The following is a 27,921-nucleotide window of genomic DNA, read 5'->3' as shown; positions in this document are numbered from 1 at the left end:
TCAGACTCATTTCCCTGAGTTCTTTCGCTGGGTGTAGCTGGTTCAGTTCATTACTGCTCTATTGGAACTGATTTGGTTCATCTCATTGTTGAAGAGGGCCACGTCCATCAGAATTGATCATCATATAGTATTGTTGTTGAAGTATATAATGATCTCCTGGTCCTGCTCATTTCACTCAGCTTCAGTTCATGTAAGTCTTTCCAAGCCTCTCTGTATTCATCCTGTTGGTCATTTCTTACAGAACAATAATATTCCATAATATTCATATACCACAGTTGATTCAGCCATTCTCCAATTGATGGGCATCCACTCATTTTCCAGCTTCTAGCCACTACAAACAGGGCTGCCACAAACATTTTGTCACATACAGGTCCCTTTCCCTTCTCTAGTATCTCTTTGGGGTATAAGCCCAATAGAAACATTGCTGGATCAAAGGGTATGCACAGCTTGATAACTTTTTGAGCATAGTTCCAAACTGCTCTCCAGAATGGCTTGATGTATTCACAATTCCACCAACAATGTATCAGTGTTCCTGTTTTCCCACATCCCCTCCAACATTCCGCATTATCTTTCCCTGTCATTCTAGCCAATCTGACAGGTGTGTAATGGTATCTCAGAGTTGTCTTAATTTGCATTTCTCTGATTAATAATGACTTGGAGCATCTTTTCATATGGCTAGAAACAGTTTTAATTTTTTCGTCTGAGAATTGTCTGTTCATATCTTTTGACCTTTATCAATTGGAAATGACTTGATTTCTTATAAATTAGAGTCAATTCTCTATATATTTTGGAAATGAGGCCTTTATCAGAATCTTTGACTATAAAAATGTTTTCCCAGTTTATTGCTTTCTGGAAAGAATCTTTATCGCAGAGATTTGAGGCTCAGTTCAGGAGATAACCTCCTTCAGGAAGCCATCCCTGAGCCTCCTCTCCATAGTTCTTTGTGCTTTCACTCCTGTCTTAATTATCCATGGATATCTCTCTCTCTCTGTCTCTCTCTCTCTCTTCTCTGTCTCTCTCTCTCTCTCTCTCTCTCTCTCTCTCTCTCTCTCATACACACACACACACACACACACACACACACACACACAGAGCATTCCTCAATAATGATGATAACGAGTAACAGCTGAAATATATTATTTGTTAAGATTTCCAAAACACTATAGATCTATTATTTCACTTGAGTAGAATGATAGCAGGGGAGGTTTTATTTCTGTTTTTATATCCCTCACACACTGTCTTGCATAAAGGAGTTCTTTAATAAATCCCCTCTCTGCTGTGCTAAAAGGGGTGAAAACTCTGGGGGATTTACATTTCTCTTTATAACTCTAGTTAGAGCAAATCAGTTGCATAAATCATCTGTGAATCCAAGTCTCACTGCTGGATAAATTGCAAAGTTGTTACTAAGGAAGACAGGATAGGAAGAGGGGGAGAATTTGAGGGAAAACATCAACAAACTTATTTAGCAAGTGTAAAATCAGTTCCAAACAGTTTCCATGAACAATGTTGAGATGCCAAGAAATGCTTTAGAACAATTTTAGAGTAAGTCATTTTATCTCTACAAAACAAAGCCTTTGCATTAAATTAATGGCAATTTCTCCAGTTCTAGTGGAGCAGCATCAAATATTACCTCTGTTCCTATATTACCAGATGACATGTTTGTTACCAGAACACAGCAACGTTTAGCAAGAGAAACATCCCTCATATACCCTTTCTGTAAGGGATTTTAGTTTTTATAAAAGTTCTTATTAAAGAATCACTTTTGGACATCTTTTTTTGTAGGACATAGACCTGAATTCACTCCATCTCCCTCTCCCCACCCTTCATTTCATATTTCTCTCTCTGTGTCTCTGTCTGTTTCTCTCTCTCTCTCTCTCTCTCTCTCTCTCTCTCTCTCTCTCTCTCTCTCTCTCTTCTCTCTCTCTCTCTCTCTCTCTCTCTCTCTCTCTCTCTCTCTCTCTCTCATACACACACACACACACACACACACACACACACACAGAGCATTCCTCAATAATGATGATAACGAGTAACAGCTGAAATATATTATTTGTTAAGATTTCCAAAACACTATAGATCTATTATTTCACTTGAGTAGAATGATAGCAGGGGAGGTTTTATTTCTGTTTTTATATCCCTCACACACTGTCTTGCATAAAGGAGTTCTTTAATAAATCCCCTCTCTGCTGTGCTAAAAGGGGTGAAAACTCTGGGGGATTTACATTTCTCTTTATAACTCTAGTTAGAGCAAATCAGTTGCATAAATCATCTGTGAATCCAAGTCTCACTGCTGGATAAATTGCAAAGTTGTTACTAAGGAAGACAGGATAGGAAGAGGGGGAGAATTTGAGGGAAAACATCAACAAACTTATTTAGCAAGTGTAAAATCAGTTCCAAACAGTTTCCATGAACAATGTTGAGATGCCAAGAAATGCTTTAGAACAATTTTAGAGTAAGTCATTTTATCTCTACAAAACAAAGCCTTTGCATTAAATTAATGGCAATTTCTCCAGTTCTAGTGGAGCAGCATCAAATATTACCTCTGTTCCTATATTACCAGATGACATGTTTGTTACCAGAACACAGCAACGTTTAGCAAGAGAAACATCCCTCATATACCCTTTCTGTAAGGGATTTTAGTTTTTATAAAAGTTCTTATTAAAGAATCACTTTTGGACATCTTTTTTTGTAGGACATAGACCTGAATTCACTCCATCTCCCTCTCCCCACCCTTCATTTCATATTTCTCTCTCTGTGTCTCTGTCTGTTTCTCTCTCTCTCTCTCTCTCTCTCTCTCTCTCTCTCTCTCTCTCTCTCTCTCTCTCTCTCTCTCTCTCTCTGTCTCACACCTACCCACATCAAACTAAAGCCATTATCAAGCAAGTGTTCCCAGAACAAAAAGAGGATCCAATCCATAGAAGCAAAGGAATGAATGTTATTTTTTAAGTACTTTTAATACCAAGAGAAACAGTGTGTTCTTTTGTCTATTCCTAAATTAACCACAAACTGGGAGTGAAGTAAAAGCTCCTTATTCTCTATGCCAATCATTTAAACATAGGAGCCTTCAGCTGATATTAGAAGTCACTTTATAACTTAGTCCAGAAGTAGTCTTGGAACTCTTAGCAAGATTTTGAAGGGGCTTCTATACACTCTGGAATTTGTGCAGGGTTCCAAGTTATATCTCATTTTTCTTTGTTTTTGTCTGCGAAATCAATAACCAACTGAACTTTTTTTCATCCTACTATCTAAAGCCAGTTTGTGTGATTACTGGAGTAGGAGTTAGGTGTGTTCTACATGTTACAAACATCTGGGGGTTGCATATGCTTCCAAATGTTATAAACACTTTCCCCTGGTCTGGTATTTACTAGCTATGTAATCAAAGGAAATCATTCAAATTCTCTGATCCTCAGTTTATTCTGATCCTCAGTTTACTAGATGCTAAGTTTACTTATTCTAATAAGACCACTGCAACTTTTCTTACAAGATTATTATGAGGAAAATTCTTTTTAAACTTTAAGATGCTAAGCAATGTAAAGTATCATTATTAATAAGTGCAACATAAATGTTTATTATCAGTGAATTTCACTATATTTAAAGCTCAAAAAGATCTTGAATTTCATGTAATGTAATCCTTTATTTTAGAAATGAAGAAATGGAGATCAAAAGAGGTTAAATAACTTATCTAAAGTCATAAGATAATAAGAAGTATGATTAGAACTTGAGTTTTCTGACTTAAAACAGTGTTCTTTCAATTCCAGCACTGACATGTCTGATAATGACCACTTTAAGAAACCAAAGTATCACAAATCTTGGGTCATTTTCCTGGGAAGAGAATTCAGACCCTCCCTTCTATCTTTGCATCCCACCAGAAGACCATAGAAGAAATAAAGTATGGCAGAAATATGAAACATGATTTTCAGCTGAGCGAATAGGGATAAGAGAAGCCAGAGGTTTGAGAAAGAATCAAAAGATTTAGAAAAGTCACTGTGGTGGGTAGAATACTGAATCAATTAGATATGGGTAAAAGCTATTCCTAGCCATAGTGAAGACCCAATTAAAATTCTGTGACTTATCTCTACTAGGTCTGTATTCCAAAGAGATCACAAAAAGAGGAAAGACCCACAGGTGCAAAAATGTTTGTGGCAGCCCTTTTTCTAGTGGCAAGGAATTGGAAACTGAGTGGATACCCATCAGTTGGGGAATGGTTGATTAAGTTACGGTATATGAATACAATGGAATATTATTATTCTATAAGAAGTGATGAGCAGGCTGATTTCAGAAAAGCCTGAAGAGACTTATATGAATTGATGCTGAGTGAAGTGAGCAGAACCAAGAGAACATTGTACACAGCAACAACAAGATTGTGGGATGATCAACTGTGATGGATTTGGCTCTTTTCAACAATGAGATGATTCAAGGCAGTTCCAAAAGACTTATAATGGAAAGAGCCATCTGCATTCAGAAAACTATGGAGACTGAATGCGGATCAAAGCACAGTATTTTCAATTTTTTGTTGTTTCTTTGCTTGTATTTTTTTCTCCTGTGGCTTTTTTCACCTTTTGATCTGATTTTTCTCCTGCAGCATGATGAACATGGAAATATGTTTAGAAGAATTGCACATGTTGAACCTATATTGTATTGCTATGTTCTCTATGCAGGGAGAAAAGAAGGAGAAAAATTTGGAACACAAAAGTTTTATAAAGGTGAATGCTGAAAACTATCTTTGCTTATATTTGGGAAAATAGAAAGCTATTTTAAAATTCTGCAACATAAATTTGTAGTAATCCCAGTCAGCAAGATTTCATTATTTTCTCTAGCTTCATTTAATAGCATGCAATTAGGAATAAAGGCAGATGATAATGAGAATCTAGTTGGCAGCATAAGGGGGCAAGGAACTAAAAAGAAGAGAGAGGAAGGGAAGGAGAGAAAAAGGGAGAGTGAGAATGGGGAGGAGAAGGCATAATTGAAGTGGTTCATCAAAGGGTTAGGGAAGGGAAGAGAGTTCAGTCAGTGCAGGAATCATGGCCTAGTAAAAAACTGAGTGGTAGAAGGATTGAAGATTATGGTGAGTCCAAAGAACAGAATATAGGGCAAAACAGAGGAAGAAATGGAATGACAATAGATTGTGATTAGATAAAGGAATTTTAGGATCCCCAAACAGGAAACTGGTACATTTATAGGTGTATCAATCAAGGGTATAATCATCCTTGTGAGTTAAACTGATGAAGTCATGTGAAATAAAAAACATTAAAGAACTAAGAAGTTAAGTTACTTGAGGAAATCTTAATGTATATGTTGAAGTCTTCTAATATAAAGACAAAGTTGGGGAAGAGAAAAAGAAAACTATTGAAAATCAGTGAATTCATTGAAGAAAAAAAGGGAGCACATCTTGCACATCAGTAAATAGCCAGAATGTTGATTGAGTAGTAAATATGGATCGAAAGAACCTCAGAAGGAGAGGTTACTGAGCAATAGTCAAAGTGAGCCTGGAAATGGCAAAGGAGAGTTTAGTCATGAAATGGAGGAGATATATGGGATGAATGGATCAGGTGAAAGTTTTTTGAGGATGGGAGAGACATGGACATGTTTGTATGGAAGTAGGGAAGCAGCCAGGAGACAGGGAGATAGTGAAGGTTAGGGACAGAGTTGGGGTGATAGAGGGGACAATTTGTTGGAAAAGGTATCATGGAATGGGATCCTTTGTGCATGTAGAAGACTTGCCTTGGCAATGAGAAAGGCCACCTCTTCATATGAAATAAAGGTGAAGAAAAATATATTCAAAAAGGTCAAGAGTTATGAATGATATGAAATGGGTAGAAATGGGAAGTTCTTAATGAATTGTCTCAATTTTTCAGGGAAATATGAGACAAGATGCTCTTTGGGAGGGAGTGGGAAAAGGGAGAGTCATTGAAGGTTTGAGAAGTATCAAAAGGTATGAGAAAACTGGTATGGTGAGTAGAATGGTATCTTAATTAGGGACATATAAGCTGCTTCTTTTCAAGAAAACCTGGGAATCCTCCAGCTATATATTAGCTTAAAGCTGACGGCTATAAAGTCAACCTAGACATATGGATAAACTCTCCTACTGTCTTATTTAAATAATACACTAACCTATTATTGTCCCAGTTCCCTCTCCTTCCTTTTCAAAGACTCACTAGTTAGAAAATGATTCTCTTAATTCTGATTTATAGAAAAAAAAAACTGGCTCCCAGAGAAAGGAAGCATCTTTCTTTTCTTTTTTATTATAGCTATTTGTTTACAAGATATATTTATGGGTAATTTTTCATCATTGACAATTGCAAAACCTTTTGTTCCAATTTCCTTCCCCCTCTCCCCTCCCCCAGATGTTAAGTAGACCAATACATGGTAAACATGTTAAAGTATATGTTAAACACAATAAATGTATACATATCCATACAGTTATTTTGCTGCACAAGAAAAATCGGACTTTGAAATAATGTAGAATTAACCTGTGAAGGAAATCAAAAATGCAGGCAGACAAAAATAGAGGGATTGGGAATTCTATGTAGTAGTTCATACTCATTTCTCAGAGTTCTTTCGCTGGGTGTAGCTGGTTCTATTCATTATTGAACAAATGGGGAAGCAACTTTCCCAGGATTCAAAGTAAGCCAGCAATGGAGCTGAACTTAGAACCAATGTTTTTTGGGTCTCAGAACAATACTTTCTCCCACACAAGAGAATCTTCACAATGGTTTATGTCAGGATTTCTACCCATGATATCGCCCCTGATGACAGTTTTATCCCTGTAGATACTGTCCACTAGCCTCACATTAAAAATGGTGAATTTTTACCCTCATTCTAGTGTGTAATTGATTCATTCCTCCTACAAAAAATAGCTGATGTTAAAGCAAAACCCACAAAAAATTATAGATATATAACTGCAAGGGACGTTAGCAGTCAATCTTCACTAAATCCCAGAAGGGTTAAGTGATTCACCCAAGACAGTAAGTGATAAAGGCAGGATTGACCCAGGGCCTACAACTCCAAATTTAGAGGGTTTTTTCCTTATTGTACAATACTCTAAGGCAGTATCAAGAGGTGAAGTAACATGCACCTGCCTGGAGGAGAGGTAGTAAGCATCATTTGCTGGCCGGTCAGCTGCTACCACTACTTCCGTTACTATTTCCCCTTAGAGCCTACAGGTCAGTATTCAGAACCCAGAATTTTGGGAATAGCAATACTTCCAGCCTCGGGTCCACAACCCTCATCCTGAGAAGCAAGTAACCTGCTCAACAGCTTAAAGTTAACCATAATGGATAGATTCCACCTGATTCCTAGCCTAGGGTTCTTTCTCGTGCACCTATCTAGTTTCACAATGGCCTGGGCCATAATCCCCACCTGTGACAGTGTTATCTCTCTGGATGCCAGTCAGCCTGGAGCTGTCATGGTGGAAGCTTATGCCTGCTTCATCTGCAGCCCAGCCTGGGTTAGGCCTATGCCTCCCCTTCTCTCATCCCTGTCAAGGATTAACAGCCTCCTGCACAGACCGAGGTGCTCAGAACATGAGAGCATAAAACAGGAAAATGTCAGCTTCCAATATATATTGACTCTCCAGCTGCCACAAAAAGCCCATTCTGGTTCTTCCTCAGGAACTCTGACAGTAATGAAGCCCGTGGCTCGTTCCTAACCTTCAGAATTCTCCTAACTAGGATTCTTCAGGACTCTTAGGGGATAGTTATTCATCCTGTCTCTTATCCTACTGCTTTAGGTAACTACTGCCCCTTTGTGTCTCGTGATTAAACTAATTCCCCCCTCTCTGGGTAATAAGAGAGACCCTTCTCACTGTGTGATGCAGCAGACTTTCCCAGAAGCACAGATCACAGAATGTCAGAGCTGGAGGAAAACTCAGATTCCCTCTGGTCCAAGCTACGGGCTTTATAGATAGGGAAACTGAGGCCCAACAAGCCTCCAGGCTTCCTGGTTCCAAACCCAGTGCTCTCTGCGACACTGCGCTTAGCCACACTGTCCATTTCTCCGGCCCAGCTTGGGGCAGGCCAATCCCAACATCCTAACGGTGCGACTCAAGGGCTATTTGGTTGTGTTGGTGGTTATTCATTCCAGGAAAAGAGGTTTTCTGTAAAGTTTCTATAGTGTCGCCACAGAGACTTGCAACAGCACAAAGATGGCAAGGCCATTCACTGAAAAACAACCTCAGAACGGGGGACTGGGACACTACTAAGCTCACCACTATAGGTCTGTGTTTAATTAGGTCAGTAGCTGGCAAACAGAACCACCAAGCATAAGGGCGTGGGTCAATTCCTGTGGGCACCAATTTACCTTGACCTGTTTCATAGCCAGGAGTACTCAGTCACACAACTGGGTGGAAAGAATGGAGGGTTCCATACAATACATCCCAGATGCAAGAGCCCAATTCATCATGTCCCTCCTCTTTCCCTTCCTTCCTTCTTCCTTCTCTCTCTCTCTCTCTCTCTCTCTCTCTCTCTCTCTCTCTCTCTCTCTCTCTCTCTCCTTGTAATAAAGGATGATTAACAAGAGTGATTTTTTTGTATCTAAGAGGCAAAATATTGTCACAAATTTTTTTCAGTGAATAACATTGGAACACTACAGGACTCTTCTCTTCCAAAATTGTTCCCAGACATCCTGGTTCTCTTAGAGACTACCGAGTTCAATCAAGAATCACAGAATTGATCATAGAATCTGATCCTGCTTAACAGCCTACATAAGGGTTGTCTTAAGTTTCAGACCAACTCCAGGTTGACATACCTTCTTGTGAAGAAACTAGGAATACAGGTGAATTTATCTTCTGGTGCCCACTCTTCCATTTCAGAATCCTCAGTCAGAGTAAAATCTTTGAAAAGAGGGACAAGTAGAAAATATGATTATACCTTATTTTCTAAAGTTAACAGGATTAAGGAATAAAAATTAAGGAAACACTATGTATAGGTAAAAAAGAGAAAAAGTGCTCTCTCCAAAACTATAAGTTTATCACAAAATTGCTTATGTATAATTCATACAGATATGGATTTATTGTTTCTCTTGATCAACTTTCTAGCATCTTATATCTACAATCCAAAGCACTGAAGGGGTGAGAAGATGAGATATCAGAGAATCTGGATTTAGGTTCCATCTCTTCCCCAATCCAGGAGTTGAGAAATTATCTTTGTCTCTCTATAGAGATAGGAGAATAAGTTATTGTAACAGGGTTAGGATTTCTATTGCTTTATATTTACTTTTACAGACAATTACTTAAGAGGCTTCATTCATTTTAGGAACCATTCATTTGGACCATTTGGGAGGGAAAAATATTTCCATAAGTATATGTGAATTTCATACATATTGGGGGGTGGAGTTTGGGAAGGAAAAAATTAGGCTCAATCAGACTGATTTTGTGCTTATGTATTCAGTTTTAGATAAGTAGTTTCACAAATAGTAGAAACAGAACCATAAGTAGTACACTTAATTTTTGGCATTTTTTGTTACTACTTCAGCTATAAAATTTATTAGAGGTAATAACTACTCTGTCTCATTGAAATGAAACAGGAAGAGGCTTCTGTCTCAGTATAGCCAAAGAATATATGTTATTTTAGTATTTGTGGAGCCAGAAAAAGACAATCAGACTAAATAAATGGGTTGTGGAGCCATTTAGACCTCATTTTATGCCCTTAACATGTTGATCCAGTTGTTTATGAATTTCCATGATAAATATTTTGTTGAATATGATGAAGTGCCTACCTGTATACAAAGCAAAAGGAAAGTTTTTCTCATCAAGTGAAGTATACAAGAAGGAAAAAGATTGAAGATTCATTAAAGATTAATTTAAGGTAAATTTAAGATTTATTTAAGGTTAAAGACTAGATTCCATGGAATAACATAAGACATAACCACAGTATAACTATAAATTTCAGAGATGTGTTCCAATATAGATGTGTTCCTTAAAAAGAAAAGAAAAAGTCTATAATATCCATCTTTTAAAAAAAATTTGTAGGTATTAAGGCTTTTAAAAATGGGACTCATACCTTCTTTGAATTTTTGCTTTCATTCTATAGACACAATTTCACATATATGACTTATCTAGATATAAATTGAATTACTATTTCCGTTTTTTAAAACTGATATAAGTCAAAGTATTCTATTGAACTGTGATTAGCATAGACCTACCATCAGGTATAGGTTTCATTACTTCCTCAAGGCAAGGACTTGGTTGTTTATTCAATCGTGGGCTGCTACAGGATAACATTTCAGCAGGTGCAGCAGGACTGAGAACAGCTGGGGCCTTTGTTTCCATTTCCACTCCATCTTTTCTACCTTTCTGAGTCATCTCTTTCTCTCTGTCACTGAGGGGCTTGTTCACTTCTGGTTCATTACCTCCAGGGGTTCCCAAGGCAGTTGGACTGGAAGACTGCCCAAGTACAAGAGAACAAGATGATACTATCATTGTGGGGCACTCCTGAACTGATGAGATATTGGTGCTTTGTACATTCATGCACTTCTCAGATTTGCCATTAAGTGTCAGACATACTCCTGGGAGGTTTAACTTCTCAGTCAGAAATTCAATTCTCTCCTTCAACACCTTAGCAGTGGCCTCGAGAATCCGGATCCTCGCCTGATTGTGTTGGTAGGGTACAGAGTTTGATTCTTTGTTAGGTACAATAGAACTCTGAGTCTTCCTCAAGTTTTCAAGATGATGTGACTGAAGAGTCAAAGCTGGAGGTAAAGATCTAGGAGGGTCCAAGCCTTGCTGTTTCAAGGGTCTAGGGGATATACTTTTGAAGACCGGCAGAGCAGGGTTAACCCCACTTTTAGAAGCCCCAACTGTAACTGGAGTTTTAATATCATGGGAAGTTCTGAAAAAATAATTGAGAAGAAAAATATTCAAATAAAAACTACTAACAGTAACAAACAATTCAAAAACACTTGAAAGTTTTCTAAAGTGCTGTCTGCCTCAAGTTTCCTTAACTATAACATGAGTACAACAACAGCATTAACTCCCAAGGTTGCCGTGAGGATCAAATAAGTGACAGTCTTTGAAAAGCACATTGTAAAGTGCCCAAGACACAGCAGATGCTATTAAAATATTATCATTATCCCCCATTTTCACACAATGTAGCTTGAGGTCTAAGCTTATGTCTTGTCTAAGATCACACAGACTGTAAAAGTCAAAATCAGTTTTCAACCTAAGTTTCCTGAGTCTAAATCCAATGTCCTTTTTGGGGGGATTAGATTGAGCCTGTAATTTTATTGCTGAGCTGAACTAATGAGAAAACTACTTCTACCAAAATAGATCAACAACTGCTCTGTGTCTGGAGGTACCAAAGAATAGTAAATTGTTCAGGGTCTCAGAGCCAGTATGTTCCAGGGTTCCAGGTTTTTTTCCTCCAAAGCCAGCTCCATGACCTCTCCCCAATGTTCTTTCCACTATACTGTACTCTTAATTAGTTTTTCCTCTTTAGGGAATTGAGGGTTGGAACTATAGCTGTGGAAAACTGTATATAATGTCAGACACTGACTGTTCTTTATTATAAGGGAAATACCACTGCTCATGTACACAAGAATCAGAGTTGTATCCTATCTGGAAATGTAAAATAGTATTAATCAGATTTTTTTTAATTAAAGGGATATCTTCTTTAAGTTAATATTTGAAAATAAAAAGGTTTCATGAACATGCAAGAGAATGCTTTCTGGCTTTGAGACTGTTCATAGTAAAGTGATTAATAAGTATTTATTCAACACCTACTATGAGTCAGGCACTGTGCTAAGTGCTCAGGATACCTGAAAATCAAAGTCTCTTCTCTCAAGGAGCTCATAATCTGATGGAGGAGATAAGAAGAACATTTGCAAAACCAAAAGAAAGGAAAGCTGAGAACAATTTCCTATTACTGGAGATCCTTTTCCCACCTCCATCCCCAAAATGTTCCTGGCAGTCAGTCAAGTCTTAGCTTCAGGAAAAGCCTTGATGGAGTCTCTGCAGAACTGTAGAGCAAAGAAAGCCATTTAGAATTTTCCTGAGAACTGAGAGATGCAGATTTTATGCCCCACACACATCCATTTAGACCACTGAGGAAGACAGAAGAAACAGCTAGACCATAGGAGAAAAAGACTCAGTGAAATGAGCTGTGTCCAGAGCAAAGGAGCAGAGAGGTAAGTCTTTAGTCTGCCTTGATGCTGCTTCCACCTTCAGATTCAGATGCCAGACATCTCAGCCTTTGTATCCAGTTAATTCCCCATGCTACAAACTTAATCCTACCTAAGCCATGGTGGGATGCTGGTAGTTCAGAACTATAGAGTCCAAATGAAACTAAAGGGGTTGAAGAAAAGAAAGCAGCTCCATTCTTAGAGTTGGGTTTGGACAATAAGCCAAGTCTCAGGGCATTTTCTTTTTGGTTAAACTCCTTCTCCCTAGCAATAACATAATCTGAACTTTACATAAGGAGGAAGGAGAGGTTTTCAGTTTATTCTCTTCATTCTATTTCATCTCTTTCATTCTAGTGTCCATTTTAAAATTGATAAGATAGCTTTCAAACCCCACATTTTTATAACTAAGAAACAAAGCTCCTGAAGTATCCTCATTCTTGCACATTGAGAAGTCAAGCAAGGGTATATGTGCCCATAGGCAGAATTTGAAAACTGAAACCTCTGAGCAGTAATATAAGTTCACATTCTCCCGAGCCAATTCTTAACAAGGCTCCCCTTCTGATTCATGCCCCTGAAATGCCCTCACTGTGCTCATGAGACAGAGCGAGAGTTCCTTCTGCAGCCTTCCTAACTTAAGGAGTCATTTAAGGAGCCTTTCTGAGTCTTCTCTCTCTCTGACTTCATATAACCAACTCCTGTTCACCACATAATTTCTCTAATAATCGCTTTCTCTCTATTCCCCTGCTATTGCCTTACCACATTTCTGCCTACTTATTCTTGGCAATAGTGTCCTACGGATCTTCCCACCCATCTACTTCCTCTCTGCCCCGTGGTTGTCAGAATAATCTCTCTTCTGCCCCATTTGGCCATGTCTTTCCTCTGCTCCTTTGTCTGGCATTCAAAGACCTTCACGATCTGGCCCTTGCCTTCCTTTGCAGCGTTCTCTTATGGGTCCCCATCCTCGGGTCTTCTGTACCCAGACAAACCTGACTTCTCTGTCTTCCCCAAACATGCCATACCCTTTCCCCCTGCCTCCACTCCTTGTTACGCTGTTCTCTATGGCCAGAATAGCTTTCCTCACCCTCTTTGCCTACTTAATCCCTCCCCAATCTTTAAAGTTCCACATATATCCCATCTCCTTCATGGAGCTGTCATCCCCCTTGGACCTCACTTCCATTTGACATCACACCTCACAAATGCACTCACTACACAGTATTGTACTTCACGGTTATCTGTTATTTGTGTCATCTCCTTGCTCAAACCAACCATTTCAGGCACAGTGGCTTATCTGATTTGTGTATGTTCCACATACTCTGACACAGTAGGCACTCAATAAATGTTTACTTTATACCCACCTGTCTTGAAGCTCTTTATTATTTAACACAGTGCCCAGTATCTGCTTTTCATGGTCTTGAGCAGCCTCCCTTTTGTTTTCCGTGGCTTTCTGGGCCTAAGTGGGAAAAATAACCAATATTTCAACAAACACTTGTCTAGTATCGGTGTATGTGAAGCATCAACACTGAAAAAAGGGAAAGGCATCATAAGTTTCTGCTTGGGAAAAAGGTGGAAGAGACATATGAGAGTCCTTTTTCAACGTGGAAGGTTATCTTCAATCTGGATTAAGGGAGCACAGTAAGGTAAAATTTTCTCCCAACATCCACACCCTCATCTTCAAAGCACTATCTTACATTCTAAGATGGAAATCTTGACCTCTTAAGAATATATGAAAACTCTGCATTGTCCCTCCATCAGTGGGGATTACCTGAACTGAATATTCCTGATCCTTCCAAATGACATGAAAGACATTTTTCCAAGATGAATGACATTGCTATGATCATGGAAAAGAGTGGCACTTGTCTGCTTGCATACTGACTCTTGGATTGGGCCCTGTATGCTCTAATTTAAATCACTAGGCTAATACACCAGAGGATAAAAGACCAGGGGCCAGAACCACCCAGCCAACAATCTTCCCATCAAGCACTTACTTTGGAAAGGTGAGATTGTTGTTCAGAACCAATATTCTTGAATGACATTTGTAAGGCTTTGGCATTCAACTTCTTGAATGGAATTTCTTTCTCTTTTACATCCCGCAACTTATCTCTTGACTCCAAGGCTTTCTTTACATATATTTTGGCTTCAAGGCATCTTTTCTTTCTTTCAGATACTTTTTGATTCATCAATTCCTGCATTTCTGCAGTGACACAGGGACGAAGGGCACCCTTATTTGTTTTTTTGAGAGTCCCTTGGCAGGCATTTTCTTTTCCAGGTGCTTTTGATGCCCTAGAACTACCCATCCTTGAAGAGAGGTTCTTTCCTCCTGAGACAAATTGAAGATTCCTTCTCACTGCTGCATTTTGAGATTTTGAATGACATTCTGACTTGCCTGCTTTCTTGGTAGATGTGATCTTTGGAGACTGGGGCCGTGTTCTTTTGTGATCTGCCTTTTCTTGAACATGTGATTGGAGATTTTTCAAAAAGTTTAAGATCCTATGGAATGATTCAGAACCACCACAGCCTATTTGTGCTGAACTTTCTGGAGAGTTCTGGGAGTTCCCACGGAGAGGAGCTGCTCCTTTCTGGTTGTTTATATCTCGGGGGGAGGGTGGTATGTGCTCAGATTTTTGAGTCTTCTCTGTTAGTCCTGAAAACATAGTCACAGAAATATTAAGGAAGCAAGAGGAGATAGAGCAATGTTGGGAGAAAGATCAAGACAAGCCACCATGGGGATGAAATTCAAGGGGGTATTGAGAAAGGACTTTGCCCAGATTTATTCCCCATAGCCTTTACCCAGAAGTCACAGTGTCAGACATCCCACGATTACATAGTCCCTACTAAGTTTGAAATATTTCTCTCACATCCCCAGGTGGCTAGGATCTATACATTGCCCCATCTCACATGTCAGGGAGGAAACTGACTGATAATCTTATTCCCACTGACATATGAATACAGAAAGACGTATAGGAAGCAAAGCACTAGAGCATAAAGAAAGCAGAATCAGAACTACAATATTACACACACACAGATTATTTTTCCAAAGCTATACAATTAGCAACAATAGATTTTAAGGCACAGAAGAAAAGTGTCAAAGAGACCAGGAAAAGAATTCTGATAACATTTACTAATTTGACTTAAAAAACAAATTCCTAATGATTTATAATTTATATGTGTGATCTTTTAAAATTTTTGATTTATTTGAATTTTTTTGGTAATGGTTAGTTAGAATTTAAGAAATCCCCCCCAAAAAAATTCTCCCTAAAAAGTTTCATATTTGAAAATGGATCCTTGGAGAGGGCAATGTTTACCCCCCACAGATATGAAGCACTTGATGCTCTCTAACTTCAGGTATCACTGATGGGTCAGCATAGGAGATATTCTGGAGAAGGGCCCCAGATAGTATGGGTTCAGTTCTCTTCTAGTTTCTTGTCCAGTTCCTCCCTTCCCTCCCCATACAACATGTGTACCTCCTAACCACAACTGAAGTAGAAACTCAGGAGAGAATTCCATTTCCAGAGCAGCCCCAAATACCTGACTCCTTTGTGGTGGCCAGGCCTCCAGAGAGAGCCCTTTTCTGGAGCTGGAGAAACGTGGGAGGGGGCCCAAGGAGGAGCCTCGCAAGCCTCTGTCCCTTTCTCCATGCAGAAACGCCGGTCACCTTAGCATCTTAAAGAAAAAACATACAGCCCCTAGATGCAGCGGAGCTCCTCTGGAGCACTGGGGACAGGGAAGCTCAGGTTAGGCTGATGGAGTCCCAATTCTACCACATTAATTAGCCACATATAACGGATAAGTTGAACTTCTCTTCCTTCATCTGAAAAAATGGCAAGAATATTTAAAATGCTTACCCTGAAGGTTTGTCATGAGAAAAGGAAATCATGCTTCACAGGCTTAATGTGAGCTGTGAGCTCTCCATGCATAGGTACCCTATAGTGGAGGAAAGAATGTGGGCCCTAGTCCTGCCATGTCTTCCCTGAGGACCACAGGCAAATTACTCCCCTCCCCTTCTCAGCTTTGTTCTCCTCAGCTGTTACTGGAGGGCCACCACCTTCCCTACTTAGCACACAGAGCTGCTTAATAAGCATCAAATGAGAAAGTGGATGTGAATGTGTTTTGAAAATAATAAAATACCAAACCATTCAGGAGATGAGGAGAATGGCATTTCCTCAAACGCTTACCTCTGCTCACCATGCTCACCTCTGCTCACCATGCTCTTTATTAACAAATGAGAAAGCCAAGGCCTGGGGACTGACCAAAATGAATTGGCTTCCTTGACTCTTTTGGCCTTCCCAGCACAGCAACTTGTTAACCTAATGGGAGGCCTATCCTGCAAACCAAACCGCCTCCTTAGCCAAGGGGAGAGCATCATCACTAACGTAACTCAAGCTCAATGGACTGCCTGGTGAGCCAGAGTGAGTGTTAATGGAAATATCATTTTATTTTTGATGATTTGCACCTCATGAGAGTAAACTAATTTGATTTTAAACTGGTGCAAGTCAGCAGGAACAGAGAAAGAGAATCAATGAAAGCTCCTAGCCCAGGCAGAATGAGAGGCCCTGTATAATGCAAAAATAAACGATCTACCACATCACAAACACAAATGAGTTTTCTTTAATAAATGTTGTCATATAATAAACACCATTTATCAAGGTTTTACTTCATAATTTCAGATTACATTCACCAGATGCCGATAGCAGCACCAAGATCATTACAAATACATAGACAATCTCTACCAACAGACACTTGAGATGTTTCTCTCTCTCCCCTCTCTGTCTCTCTCTGTCTCTCTCTCTCTTTTTCCTCTCTGTCTCTGTCTCTTTCTTTCTCTCTCTCATTCTATTCAATAAAGCTTTGTTGACCCCCTCAGATTGCAGGATTGCCAATAAAGGATGTAAATAATCCAGAAGATCTCTGATCTCTCCAAATCCACTGACAGGCTGGCATTAAGTTGACAAAGTCGGGTTCCTGTTATCCTCAGCCAATGCTGACCTTGGCAATAAGCTATTGGCCTTTTTTGTCAGAGGATTGCCTCAGGACAGGATTTGCTACTTCGATCTTCCTTCCTGGGAACTGGAAGTTCTAGAATAAGGATTAACTCAACACAAGCAGCATCAGTGTCCATGATTCTAGGCCACTGGACACTTAGGGAGGAATTATCCTAAGTATAGATCACAGATGAGAGTGTTGACTCTTACCTATCATGACTGCTAGCAAACACTTTGAGTTGTGCCTGTATTTTCTCCAAGTTCTCCCTGTGACCAATTCAATTCAAAAAGTTTAAATAAACCTATTATGTGCAAAGAAATAGGGATGTAAAAAGGACATGAAAGAGCTGGTGTGAATGAGAAAATCATTGTGTGTCCACAGATACACATCCATAGAATGGCGTTAGCCCGTGGCCAGGGCCAAGGAATAGTCATCTATAATGGAATCCACCTCAGTTTGTGTCTGGGATACATATTGACTCAGACTGTTAATATTATCATTGCTATCATCATCATCTCTATTAGTACAATTCTCTGTTCAACTGAGTTAACAAAATTCAGAAATTGCAAGCATCTTTATTATCGAAATGAAACCTAAGAGCAGAATTACAGACTGTCAGAAGGAAACTTAAAAGTCATTTAGATAATTCGTTGTGTTTTTATTTATTTTGGTTGTATCTGATTCTTCGTGACCCAATTTAGAGTTCTTCTGACAAACAATGAAGTACTTTCCTTCTCCATATCATTTTACAGATGAGGAAACTGAGGTAAACAAGGTTAAATGACTTGTCCAGGGCCACACAGCTAGTAAGTTTCTGAGGCCAGATTTGAACTTGGAAAGATGAGTCTTTCTGATTCCAGGCCCTACACATATCCAATGTGTCATCCCAATGCATTTAGATCATATTCCATTTTATCAATGAAGAAAAGAAAACTCTGAAAAGTAAAATGACTTGCCCAACCTCACACAGTGCCAGAACTGGAATTAGCATCAAGTTTCTATTTCCAAGTCCAATGCTTTTTCCATTAAACAGGAATATTTTCCTTGCTCTTTTGAGATGTAAATTATCCTGAATATAAGGTTTGCATTAATCCTCCCATCCCTTTCACTTCACTTGGATCCATTAGGTTCAAGCTCCAACAGTTTCCACCTCTGACCTAATCTTTAATTCCCAGGAATCATTAAGATCACTCATGGAACCCATCTGGCCAGGAATAATGGAAGCTGCTTAACATCATCTGAAGTTTCCAGTTGGCATTAGATGTAGTTTCTGGCATGCCCACTCTTATATTAAGCACCCCCAACTCAAATTTTCACTCATCCAAATGTTTAGCTTGACTATAAGATTGCCCTGGGAGTAGCAAACAAATTAATGAGCCCTTTGGATACATCCTTCACCCTAATTCTTCCCCACCCCAAGTAATCTAATCTTAATTAAATTTTTAAAAGAATTTTTAGTCTATGAAAATGAATTAAATCCCTAAGTATGGGATCAAAGACTTGGCAACAACTTAATCTCTGATAAAAAATGCAAAGCAAGGTGCTATCAACTAAAATTAAACATTCGGCTCCATTTTCCTGCTGCCTGGACAGATGAATATTTTATAACTATTGTGATTTAATTTTTTGTTAACTACAGCAAATTTATAATTCATCCAATTCCCAGGTCTTGTGACTCTGACCCCTGACCCCCAATTCATCTCTTTTGAGCCCTGCTTTGACTTCGTCACTGACAGGAACTAATGGTCAACACGGACTTGGTGACATTGGCGGCTACAATGATGAATGTGCCACATGGCATGGTCTTGTGACCCAGTCTCAGAAAGAGAGCAGGTCATTTTTCAAATGATCCATTAAAACAAAAAGGGGGAGGGCATGATGAAGGAAGAAAATTATTTTATATTTTAAGCATTTTAAATAACCTTTTTTTTTTTTTTTTGCACACAGCAGATTATGCTCACAGCATCCCTAAATTCACATTCAAAGTACTGAATAAGCTCTGAAGGATTTCTCCCCCACTCTGGTTCAGTATTCCTTTGGTGATTCATAAACATGTCTGATCTAATAACAACTGACACCCTCTCTCCCCCCCCAACCATTTAAGCCTTCCCTTTTCACCTAGAAACATCTTGCACCATTTATATGAATATATAGTAAGACATTATTTTCACTTTTTACACAAACTTTTGTTGCTCGGTTCTATGAACAGAAATGGTTAAGTTACTAATTAACAATTCTGTGAATAGTAACTTTGGATTACAGATCCAAGGTATTTAACAGAAGATATTTTTAAGGTAACTACTCTTGAAGCAATTTAGGATTGTAGTTCCTACTTTGCATATAGGAAAATGAAAGCCCAGAAAGAGACAGAAAACTCTATTAAAATTCATCAGCAGATACAGAATTTCGTGTATCAATCGGTATCATTTATTCCAGAAGAAAATTCACTTTGGTAAAATCAGTTCTTAACCTGTGCAAAGAGTCATCCTGGCTAGCCTCCCAAAGATGATGTCCTAGCAGGGATCTGGAGTATTAATAATACTGCCAGAATGTTTACTGACTCCTAATTGAATAAGCTCATCTATCCTACTTGGCCCAGGTCGGGGACTTTTTAAAGGTCACAAAGAGAATCCATAGAGCTGCATCCTACTCTAACCTACCCGCCCCCCCCCATCTCCTCATTATTCCATCTAAATTTCTCTAGACTATTAACCAAAGTGATTTTGTTTTTCTTTAAAGCTTTTATTTGACTTTGAAGTCTCTTTGCCCCCCCCCTTTAAAAACAAAACAAAACAGCAACAAAAACAACTTACCTTGGCCTTTTAGATGTTTTCCAAGAGAAGGTGACTGAGAAGATACCTGGCAGTTTGTGGTCACTCTAGTTTTATCCCTTTGATCTTGATGGTGTTTGGAGTAAGAGAGGAGACAGACAGAGAAAAGGATGGAGAGAGAAAAAGGACAGGGAGAGAGAGATAAAGCAATAATTGACTACAATAATTACCAAGGTACCTATTTCATTTACAAGCCTAAAGTTAAATAAGCATCACGATAAAATTAGTTATTGAGTCAAAGAAGCTCAGGAATGGGATCACATGATGTAATAACAGAAAGAGCTCTTTTATTTTAGAGTCAAGATCCCTAGATATGACTCCTCATCTTTAATCACTAGTTGTGTGATCTTGAGCAAGCCATTTACTCAGAGGTTGCCTTCTCATCTGTAAAATGGGTGTAATAAAGTATACAACATATCTCTCAGAGTTGTTGTGAGAAACGAACTTTGTAAAATCTAAATTGCTATCAAAAGGTGAGCTATTATTATAATTAATAAATTATAGAGGATACAATCTAGTAGAGACACTGTATGCAATAACCACTCCTAAAACTACTTCAAAACCCTAAAAATAAACAAAACAAAAACAACCCAACCTCCATTATCTATGTGTGATTATCTGAGGCAGGAGCTAACTCTGTGTGTGTTGGGGGGGTATGCGGGGGAGGCTTACAGTCTGGAGAAGCCTATGAACCTTTTTTCAGAATATTTTTAAATTCATAAAATAAAATACATTGGCCTACAAAAGAAATCAATTATATTGAAATATGGTTATTCAAAAAAAAAATCCATAAACCCCAAGTTAAAATCCCCTGAGTTCTAGGGCAATTGGTCACTCCTATACAAGCATTCACTTAATTTTAGGCTGTCTTCTTTCTGATACCCCCAAACTCATTTTTGCATTAATCTAAGATCAACATAACTGAAAGCTAGATTTAATGCCTAGTTATACTATACATTTCGAGTTAAATACAGAAATGATTTGGGAAATGACCCCAAAATAGTTTTACCATCTGGATTACTGCTTTTCAACCCTTATACATATAACTGACAGCTGGCTATGTATATATTCAATTTAGAAATTGTTGTCATTGTAATTGTTGTTTGATTCTTCATGACCCCATTTGGGTTTTCTTGGCAAAGACACTATCGTAGTTTGCTATTTCCTTCTCCAGCTTATTTTACAAATGAAACCAGATTTGAATTCAAGAATATGAGTCTTCTTGACTCCAGGTCCAGGACTCTATCTGCTGTACCACCTATTTGTCTCATTTGGAAATTAGTAGAGTGACAACTTAGAAATGATGGCCAGATTCCATCAAGTTAGACACCAAAACAATAGAGGTGAACATATTCCTTCCATTGCATGCTCCTCTTTCTATTGATTCTCAGGGACCTTGGTAGTGAAGAGAGTGACATGGTCCTAGAAAGTGACTGATGAAAAGAACTCATTAAGATCTTTATAATGTATCACCATTGAAAATTATTCATGGAGTCCTTAAAAAAGAAAGCACATGGCATAGTAGAACATTGTCCTGGTTTAGAAAAGCCTGAGTTCAAATCCTGTTTCAGACACTTATTAGTTGTGTGACCCTGGGCAAATTATTTAACTCTCTTGGCTCAGTTTCCTCATCTGTAAAATGAGAATGAAAATAACTTTACCTCTCAGGCTTATTATGAAGATTAATGAGATAATATTTGTGAAATGTTTAGCATAATACCTAATGTATAAAGTAGGTACTTAATACTTATTCCCTTCCTTTGCCTTCCCTTCCTCATCTAGATAGATACTATCAGTTGAGTAGAACAGGGTTTTAGAACCCATATTTCCATTGGCAGAGTTAGAATGTGCTGAATCAGCCATAATCTTGCACAGTCGCACTTTTCATTTCTTTACCTTTGCTGTGATCGTGTTCCATCCCTAGACTCCTCCCCTAACTTAGACTGCCTCCTGTTAGCCTCATATTACTTCAAAATATAGTTCAAACACAATCTACCCTAGGAAGGGGAAAGGTAATGGAAAGGGTGAAGATTTGCCAGTTTTTTCAGTTGCTACTACCACCAACTTCTTCAAGGTTACCTTGTATTTTATTTTTATATGTCTTTTCTATACCAATAGATAGACAGATAGACAGATGTGTATGTATATATATGCACACATACACACATATAAGCTCTTTTATTTAGAGTAGGACCTACACTGCTTTTGAATTTCTATCCCCATTGCCTAGCACAGTACTGGACCTACACAGTAGGCATTTAATAAATGATTGCTGATTGATTGAGACAAACAGCTCAGTAGCACACCAGGGCTGACAGAAGAGTCTGCAGTCAGGGCTGGAATCAAAGATTATTGAGGCTAGAAAAAATCTGAGAGAACACCTGATTCAATCAGGTCCCTTATTTTTACTAGGGAAGAGATTGTCAATGACTTGCTAAAGGTCACACATCCATTAGGGAAAGAACCAGGACTAAAATCTGAGTTTCCTGGCATAGTGATCTTGCTATTACAGGATGCTGCCATCTTAGAGGATCAGTCTGTGGCCGGTTAGGGGACAATTTATGGCTGCCTAATACAACAAAACCAGAAGATCTTTTTTTTTTCCATGCTTGAAATTACAAGGCCAGTAACCTAGTAAAGGATGTTTGCCTGATTCTTCAGTTTTCATAAGATGCTACAAATATCAACTCTTTCTTAGACAGGAGTGGGCTTGGGTTCTTCCCAACAAAAACACTTGAATGGTAGGGAAAGACTCTTTACAAACTCCTTAAAAGGGCTTCTCCTTCCTCTCTGAACCAAGCCAGACAAAGCACCTCGTTCCCAGAGCTGGGATAAGTAGGGAGATTAAAATGCAGACACTTTAGAAAATATAAATGACACCAGCCTGTAAATGATGGGACTTATAGATTGAGATCACAGAATGAACAATAATTGCTGGCAGTGTTGCGTTAATGGATATTCAGCAATCCCTACAGGTAGGGGAAAAAATGGCTTATAAATTGGTCAGATGTCACTGGAATCTTCAACAGAGCCATTAGCAATGGCCAACAGCATTTAATACTCAGCCAACTGCCAAAGTCAGGCTGTGAGGGGGTGGGGGTGAGTACACTCAAGCCATTTCAGAATGCTGCTAATGACCATAGGGACATTAAATTAGAGATGGCTGCAAAAGGGAAAAGCTCCTGCCATCATCTTTATCAATCAAACAGAAGTCAGCCCTGACAGTTCAGCTTGAGGTTGACCTATCTACTTTCATACTAGATTCAATGGGGGAGGAATACAGAGAGATTTTTGTCAGTCTTGACCCCTCAAAGAATCACACACAAACTAAGAAATTTTTATTAATTACTATTTGTAAGATATTATTTAAAATAATGATATTATCTTCTGCCAAGAGCCTAGTTTCTAGTGACATAAACACACACACACACACACACACACACACACAGTTCAATATATGCAGCTCTATGGGAAAGTAATTGTGGGGATTAGCCCAATCCAAAAAAAAAAAAAAATGAAATGGAAAGATTGTTGGCTTTGGAATCAAAAGAACTAGATCAAGTTTGGGTAGAGCTAGAAGCACCAGTGAAAAAGAAGAAAGGAGAAGAGTCAAAGGCTAAAAGAGATTTGTGCTCTTGCTATTATAAGGCCATGTTTTCAATTTGTATTAGCAAATATCCATTGAGTACCCACTATATGCCAGGTGAAAGGGACTTTTGCTTAAAGAATATTGTGTATACAATATGTAATTACATATAACATCTATAATATTAATGTATACTTAATGGTTTAATACTAATGTGAGACCAATTCAAGATTTCTGGGAATACAGCCTAAAAGCACATTTGAGGATAGGTACAAAAAGGATAAGTAATTGAGATTCGACTGCACCCTACTGCAAATACTAATTATTCTTTGAGAAATTCTGTATAAAAGAATCATAATTAGATGAAGCATCATGAGAAGTATATTAGATGCTAATTGACGTGTCTGTTGGTAAGGAGTTGGTAAGATAGGGCGATTGGGTAGTGCAGTGGGTAGAACATTGGGGTGGAAACTGGTATGACTCATTTTCCTGAGTTTAAATCCTTCCTCTGGGATCCTGGGCAAGTCACTTAACCCTGCTTGTCTCAGTTTCTCATCTATAAAATGAGCTGGAGAAAGAAATGGCAAACCACTCTAGAATATTTACCAAGAAAACTCAAAGACTATGACAAGGATGGTTAATATTCATTTAATTATCTCATAAATATTCCATTAGCACCTACTGGGGCAGGACACTGTGCCAAGTACTGACAAGATTTCGAGGTTGCGGGGGAGACCGGATCTGTAATGAGCTTGGAGAGGTAAATGGAAAACCATTTCAACATCTTTGCCAAGAACACCCCAAATGAAGAGCTGGATATAATTGAACAACACACTATTTTTGTAACTCCTCCGAAGTATTATATGCTTAAATATTGGTCATTATAGCCATCCTTGCATAGATTCCTCTCTGAACCTCACTTTTTCTGAAATGGTGACATCTTACACTGCTTCTCATGATCCAATTCTTCCCCCTTTCCTTAATGTTTCTCCTCCTGATGCCATTGGCCAACTTGTTTATATAAAGTAGCTATACCAGAGGGGTCAATGATCTTCGAATTCTATCTGGTACCTCCCTTATATACTCCTCATATTATTATTAGTAATAAGTAAATGTTAACATTATCTCTACCAGACTACTTTCTGCTTTCTTTCTCAGCAGAATCAAAACCTAAAGCTGAAAGAGATCTCAGAGACCACTTGGACCAATACCCTCATTTTACATATTTAAAAAAGCAGGAAATTTAAATGACTTGCCCCAAGGTTGCACAGAGTGTGTCCAAGGCAGAATTTGAACCCTGATCCTGTGAATGCAGAAGAAGCACTCTCTTATTCTTTCTATCCCATGACCTCATTTTGTCTTTCATGGCTTTTGTGGCTCTCCAGCCTAACCCTGCCCTCCCACACCAGTTCCTTTCCTCCATCTGCCCACCATAGTTCCCTATTGAAAGCAAGTAGTGTTACTTACGTGGGTCTATTGGTGTTGATAATGCAAATCTAACTCTGTAGCTCTTTCTCTTTGGTATAAATTTATGGGAAACGGCATGGTGAGTGTCAGAGGGATCTGGGTTGGAAGCTGAGACTTGGCCCGGGTGGGCTGGCTTAGAAGCACCTAACTTCATTTTGGAGACGCTTCTCTTTGGCACGTGCTTCCAGGGCAGAGTTTGAGGGGTCCCAGAGCGAGCTTGGAAGGAGGTAGGGAAAACATTAGCATGTCGATGTTTCTGTGCTTGGATCTTCTCCCTCAGCTGCTCCAGCTGAGATTCAGGGAAAGCTCTCTTTACCCCTGTCAATGGCCATCTCTGGAAATTAGTGGGAGACTCAACTGGCTGAAGTGACGTTTCCCTCCAGGAATCACTTGGGTGGTTCAAGAACTGAGGATGGCTTCCTGCCTGAATGGGAATAAAGACGGGCATTTTGGAGGGCCAGTCACTAGTTGTACACATTCCCTCTGGTTCAGGTGCGTAGTTGAAGTCCTGCTCTTTCCACATTGGGCCAAAGATCACAGGATTCAAATGAGTTACTCGTCCACCGTAAGTCTTGCCATCTGGTTCTTCTCTGAAGATAACTGACTCCCGAAAGACCCAGGGTGATACTGATGCAGCTGCCATGTTGTAGTCCTCAGGAAAATGAGGCATCCTCAGTTTGGCATAGACAGGACTAGCATTGTGCCAGTCTTCCCTTATGAGGAAAAAGGAAAAACACACAAAAGTCAACCCAACCAATCAAGTTAAGAAGAATCCAAGCTTACAGAAGAATACCATCTAAAACCAAAACTCCAAGACCAAAAGCAGGGAACTCGACCTGATCCATGAAGGATGCCCCTTCCATGTCTCGGATTCTATGGATTCAAGATGCCTATGGTTTAAGACAAACTCAGCAGGCTATATTCAAGATGGGACCACCTGACGAGTGATGATGATATCACATTGAACACTTTTGTTTCCAGGGTGGACAGGCTCGGTAGGAAAAGTGGTCTCTTGGTATGTATGCTTATCATCATCTGGGCTAAAATTTATTACAGAAATTTTCTCCTAAGGCTCCACTTCCAAGTACTTCACTCAGGTAATGGTAAGAGAAGGACCAATTTTATTACCATTTCACAGGTGGAGAGCATGAAGATGAAGGTCATTCCAGCTCAACATCACATAGCAATAGTTAGGATTTGAATTCAAATTTGCTGACTTGTAGTCCTAACTTTCCATAGAGAAACTCTTTCTTCATAGGAAGTAAACTGTACAATCATACCTCTTCTTCTTCACTCATTCTGTCCCTCCCTCCATTCTCAAGAAAGATTAAATATATAATAATGAGTCTACAACTGCCTTGTTAGCAGGGTTTGAGAACAGGTTGGGTGGTGCAGTCGGGTGTGCAGTGCACAAAATGCCAGGCCTGGAGTCGGGAAGACTCATCTTCCTGAGCTCAAATATGACTTCAGACTCTTTCTAGCTATGTGAGCTTGGGAGAGTCACTTCACCCTGTTTGCCTCAGTTTCCTCACCTGTAAAATGAGATGGAAAAGGAAATGACAAACCATTCCAGTGTCTTTGCCAAGAAAACTCCAAATGGACTCACAAAGAGTCAGACATGATAGAACAACAAGTGCTTAGGGGAAATTCCTATAATGGGACTCTATTAGGATAGGAGCAAAGCAACAGGTTAATGCTGAAGTAAAGTCCCTATTGCAGAGGGTGTAAAAGCACTCCAAGGAATCTACTACATATGTGTTTGCAATCCAGCATTCAGCTACTGATCTAAACACAAGCCATGTCTCCATCCCTTAAAGCAAATCAGATCTACTGCCACCCTGAAACCACACAGGCAATTTGGGCCTGTCAAACCTGAGGCTGGCAAAAAAAAAAAAAAAAACACCACCAAAAACTTTAAAGTCTAACCTCTCCAAGAGGGAGAATTCTAAGAGAACATTATGACAACATAACCATAATATAGGAGAATGCTCTTGACCCACCATCATCATAGGAATTGAACTCCCTTAGCGGAGACCGGCTTCTCTGAGTATCCCCTTCCTTTCTCTCTTGTCCAGATCCCCTCTGACTAAGCTAGAGGAATAAGTCTATGACAATACAAAACACAAAACTAACCTGTGACCTTGGTGTTGGTTAAGATCTTATTTAATACTTAAGTTCATAAGCCTGAGAGTTTTAGAAAACATTGGGTCCATAGGATTCTTTCTCAAGTTAACTCATACTACACCTTCTAAAAGCCATATAGCACACAGATCAACAGAACAGCTAGTTCCTATGCTATTGATTTAAATCATCCCTATCAGAAAGCCTCAGGCAAGAGAAAGGTGAAAAAGTGAATTAGATGTATGGTTCTATAACTGGATATACTAACAACTCTATTAGATTCTTTCTAGAAAGTTCAACTGAAAAGTTGGGACAGGTTTTTCAGAGGCCTCCAAATTCTGGCCTTATTTCTAAAGGCATTTAGGATTCAAGGACTATAGTTTCTAACCTAAACTCATGTCAGTAACCTAATGCCCTTAACCAAATTACATTCTCTCTCTGGGCTCAGTTTCCCCATCTATAAGATGAGCTGGACACCATCTCAAATCAGAATGTGATCTTATTTCTTCCTCTCGTCCTAGTTTCTAAGAATATATTCTTCATATTTATTCTTCTATGAACCCTTGGATGCAGACATAGTTTTTCCTTCCTCATCCTGTTTTAGATAAAAAGCCTGTCCTTTTTTCCTGCTTATGACCAAACTAATGTGTTTGTGTATAGAAGGGGATCTCCTCTTGTAATAATTTCTGGCAAGATTTTTCCATTACACAGTTGGGAATTCCTCTTTAAGAAGTTTATTCGGGAAGTTTATCTTAGGGAATGAGAATGAGGGAATGGATAGGCCATTCTACAGCAAAATGATTCCTTGATTAATTGGGGGAG

The 27,921-nt window shown here is 39.0% G+C and overlaps 1 protein-coding gene across 5 annotated transcripts in view; it reads right to left on the bottom strand.

The window, feature by feature from the left end:
• The window catches only part of CCDC187 (coiled-coil domain containing 187), a 107,875-nt gene that overhangs the window by 53,238 nt on the left and 26,716 nt on the right, over window positions 1-27,921 (bottom strand). For 4 of the 5 annotated variants that reach the window (XM_051980338.1, XM_051980339.1, XM_051980340.1 and 1 more), the window contains 6 exons: window positions 24,979-25,691; window positions 19,908-19,991; window positions 14,100-14,755; window positions 13,470-13,564; window positions 10,141-10,826; window positions 8,746-8,830 (listed from right to left, as the gene is read on the bottom strand). In XM_051980338.1, the coding sequence (XP_051836298.1) occupies window positions 8,746-8,830; window positions 10,141-10,826; window positions 13,470-13,564; window positions 14,100-14,755; window positions 19,908-19,991; window positions 24,979-25,691 (2,319 nt within the window). The remainder of the gene's footprint in view (window positions 1-8,745; window positions 8,831-10,140; window positions 10,827-13,469; window positions 13,565-14,099; window positions 14,756-19,907; window positions 19,992-24,978; window positions 25,692-27,921) is intronic. The other variant, XM_051980341.1, reaches the window with a different exon arrangement.

This window comes from Antechinus flavipes, chromosome 2 (assembly GCF_016432865.1).
Source record: "Antechinus flavipes isolate AdamAnt ecotype Samford, QLD, Australia chromosome 2, AdamAnt_v2, whole genome shotgun sequence".
In the NCBI taxonomy this organism is placed as follows: domain Eukaryota; kingdom Metazoa; phylum Chordata; class Mammalia; order Dasyuromorphia; family Dasyuridae; genus Antechinus; species Antechinus flavipes.
This window is presented reverse-complemented; position numbering and strand designations above follow the sequence as displayed.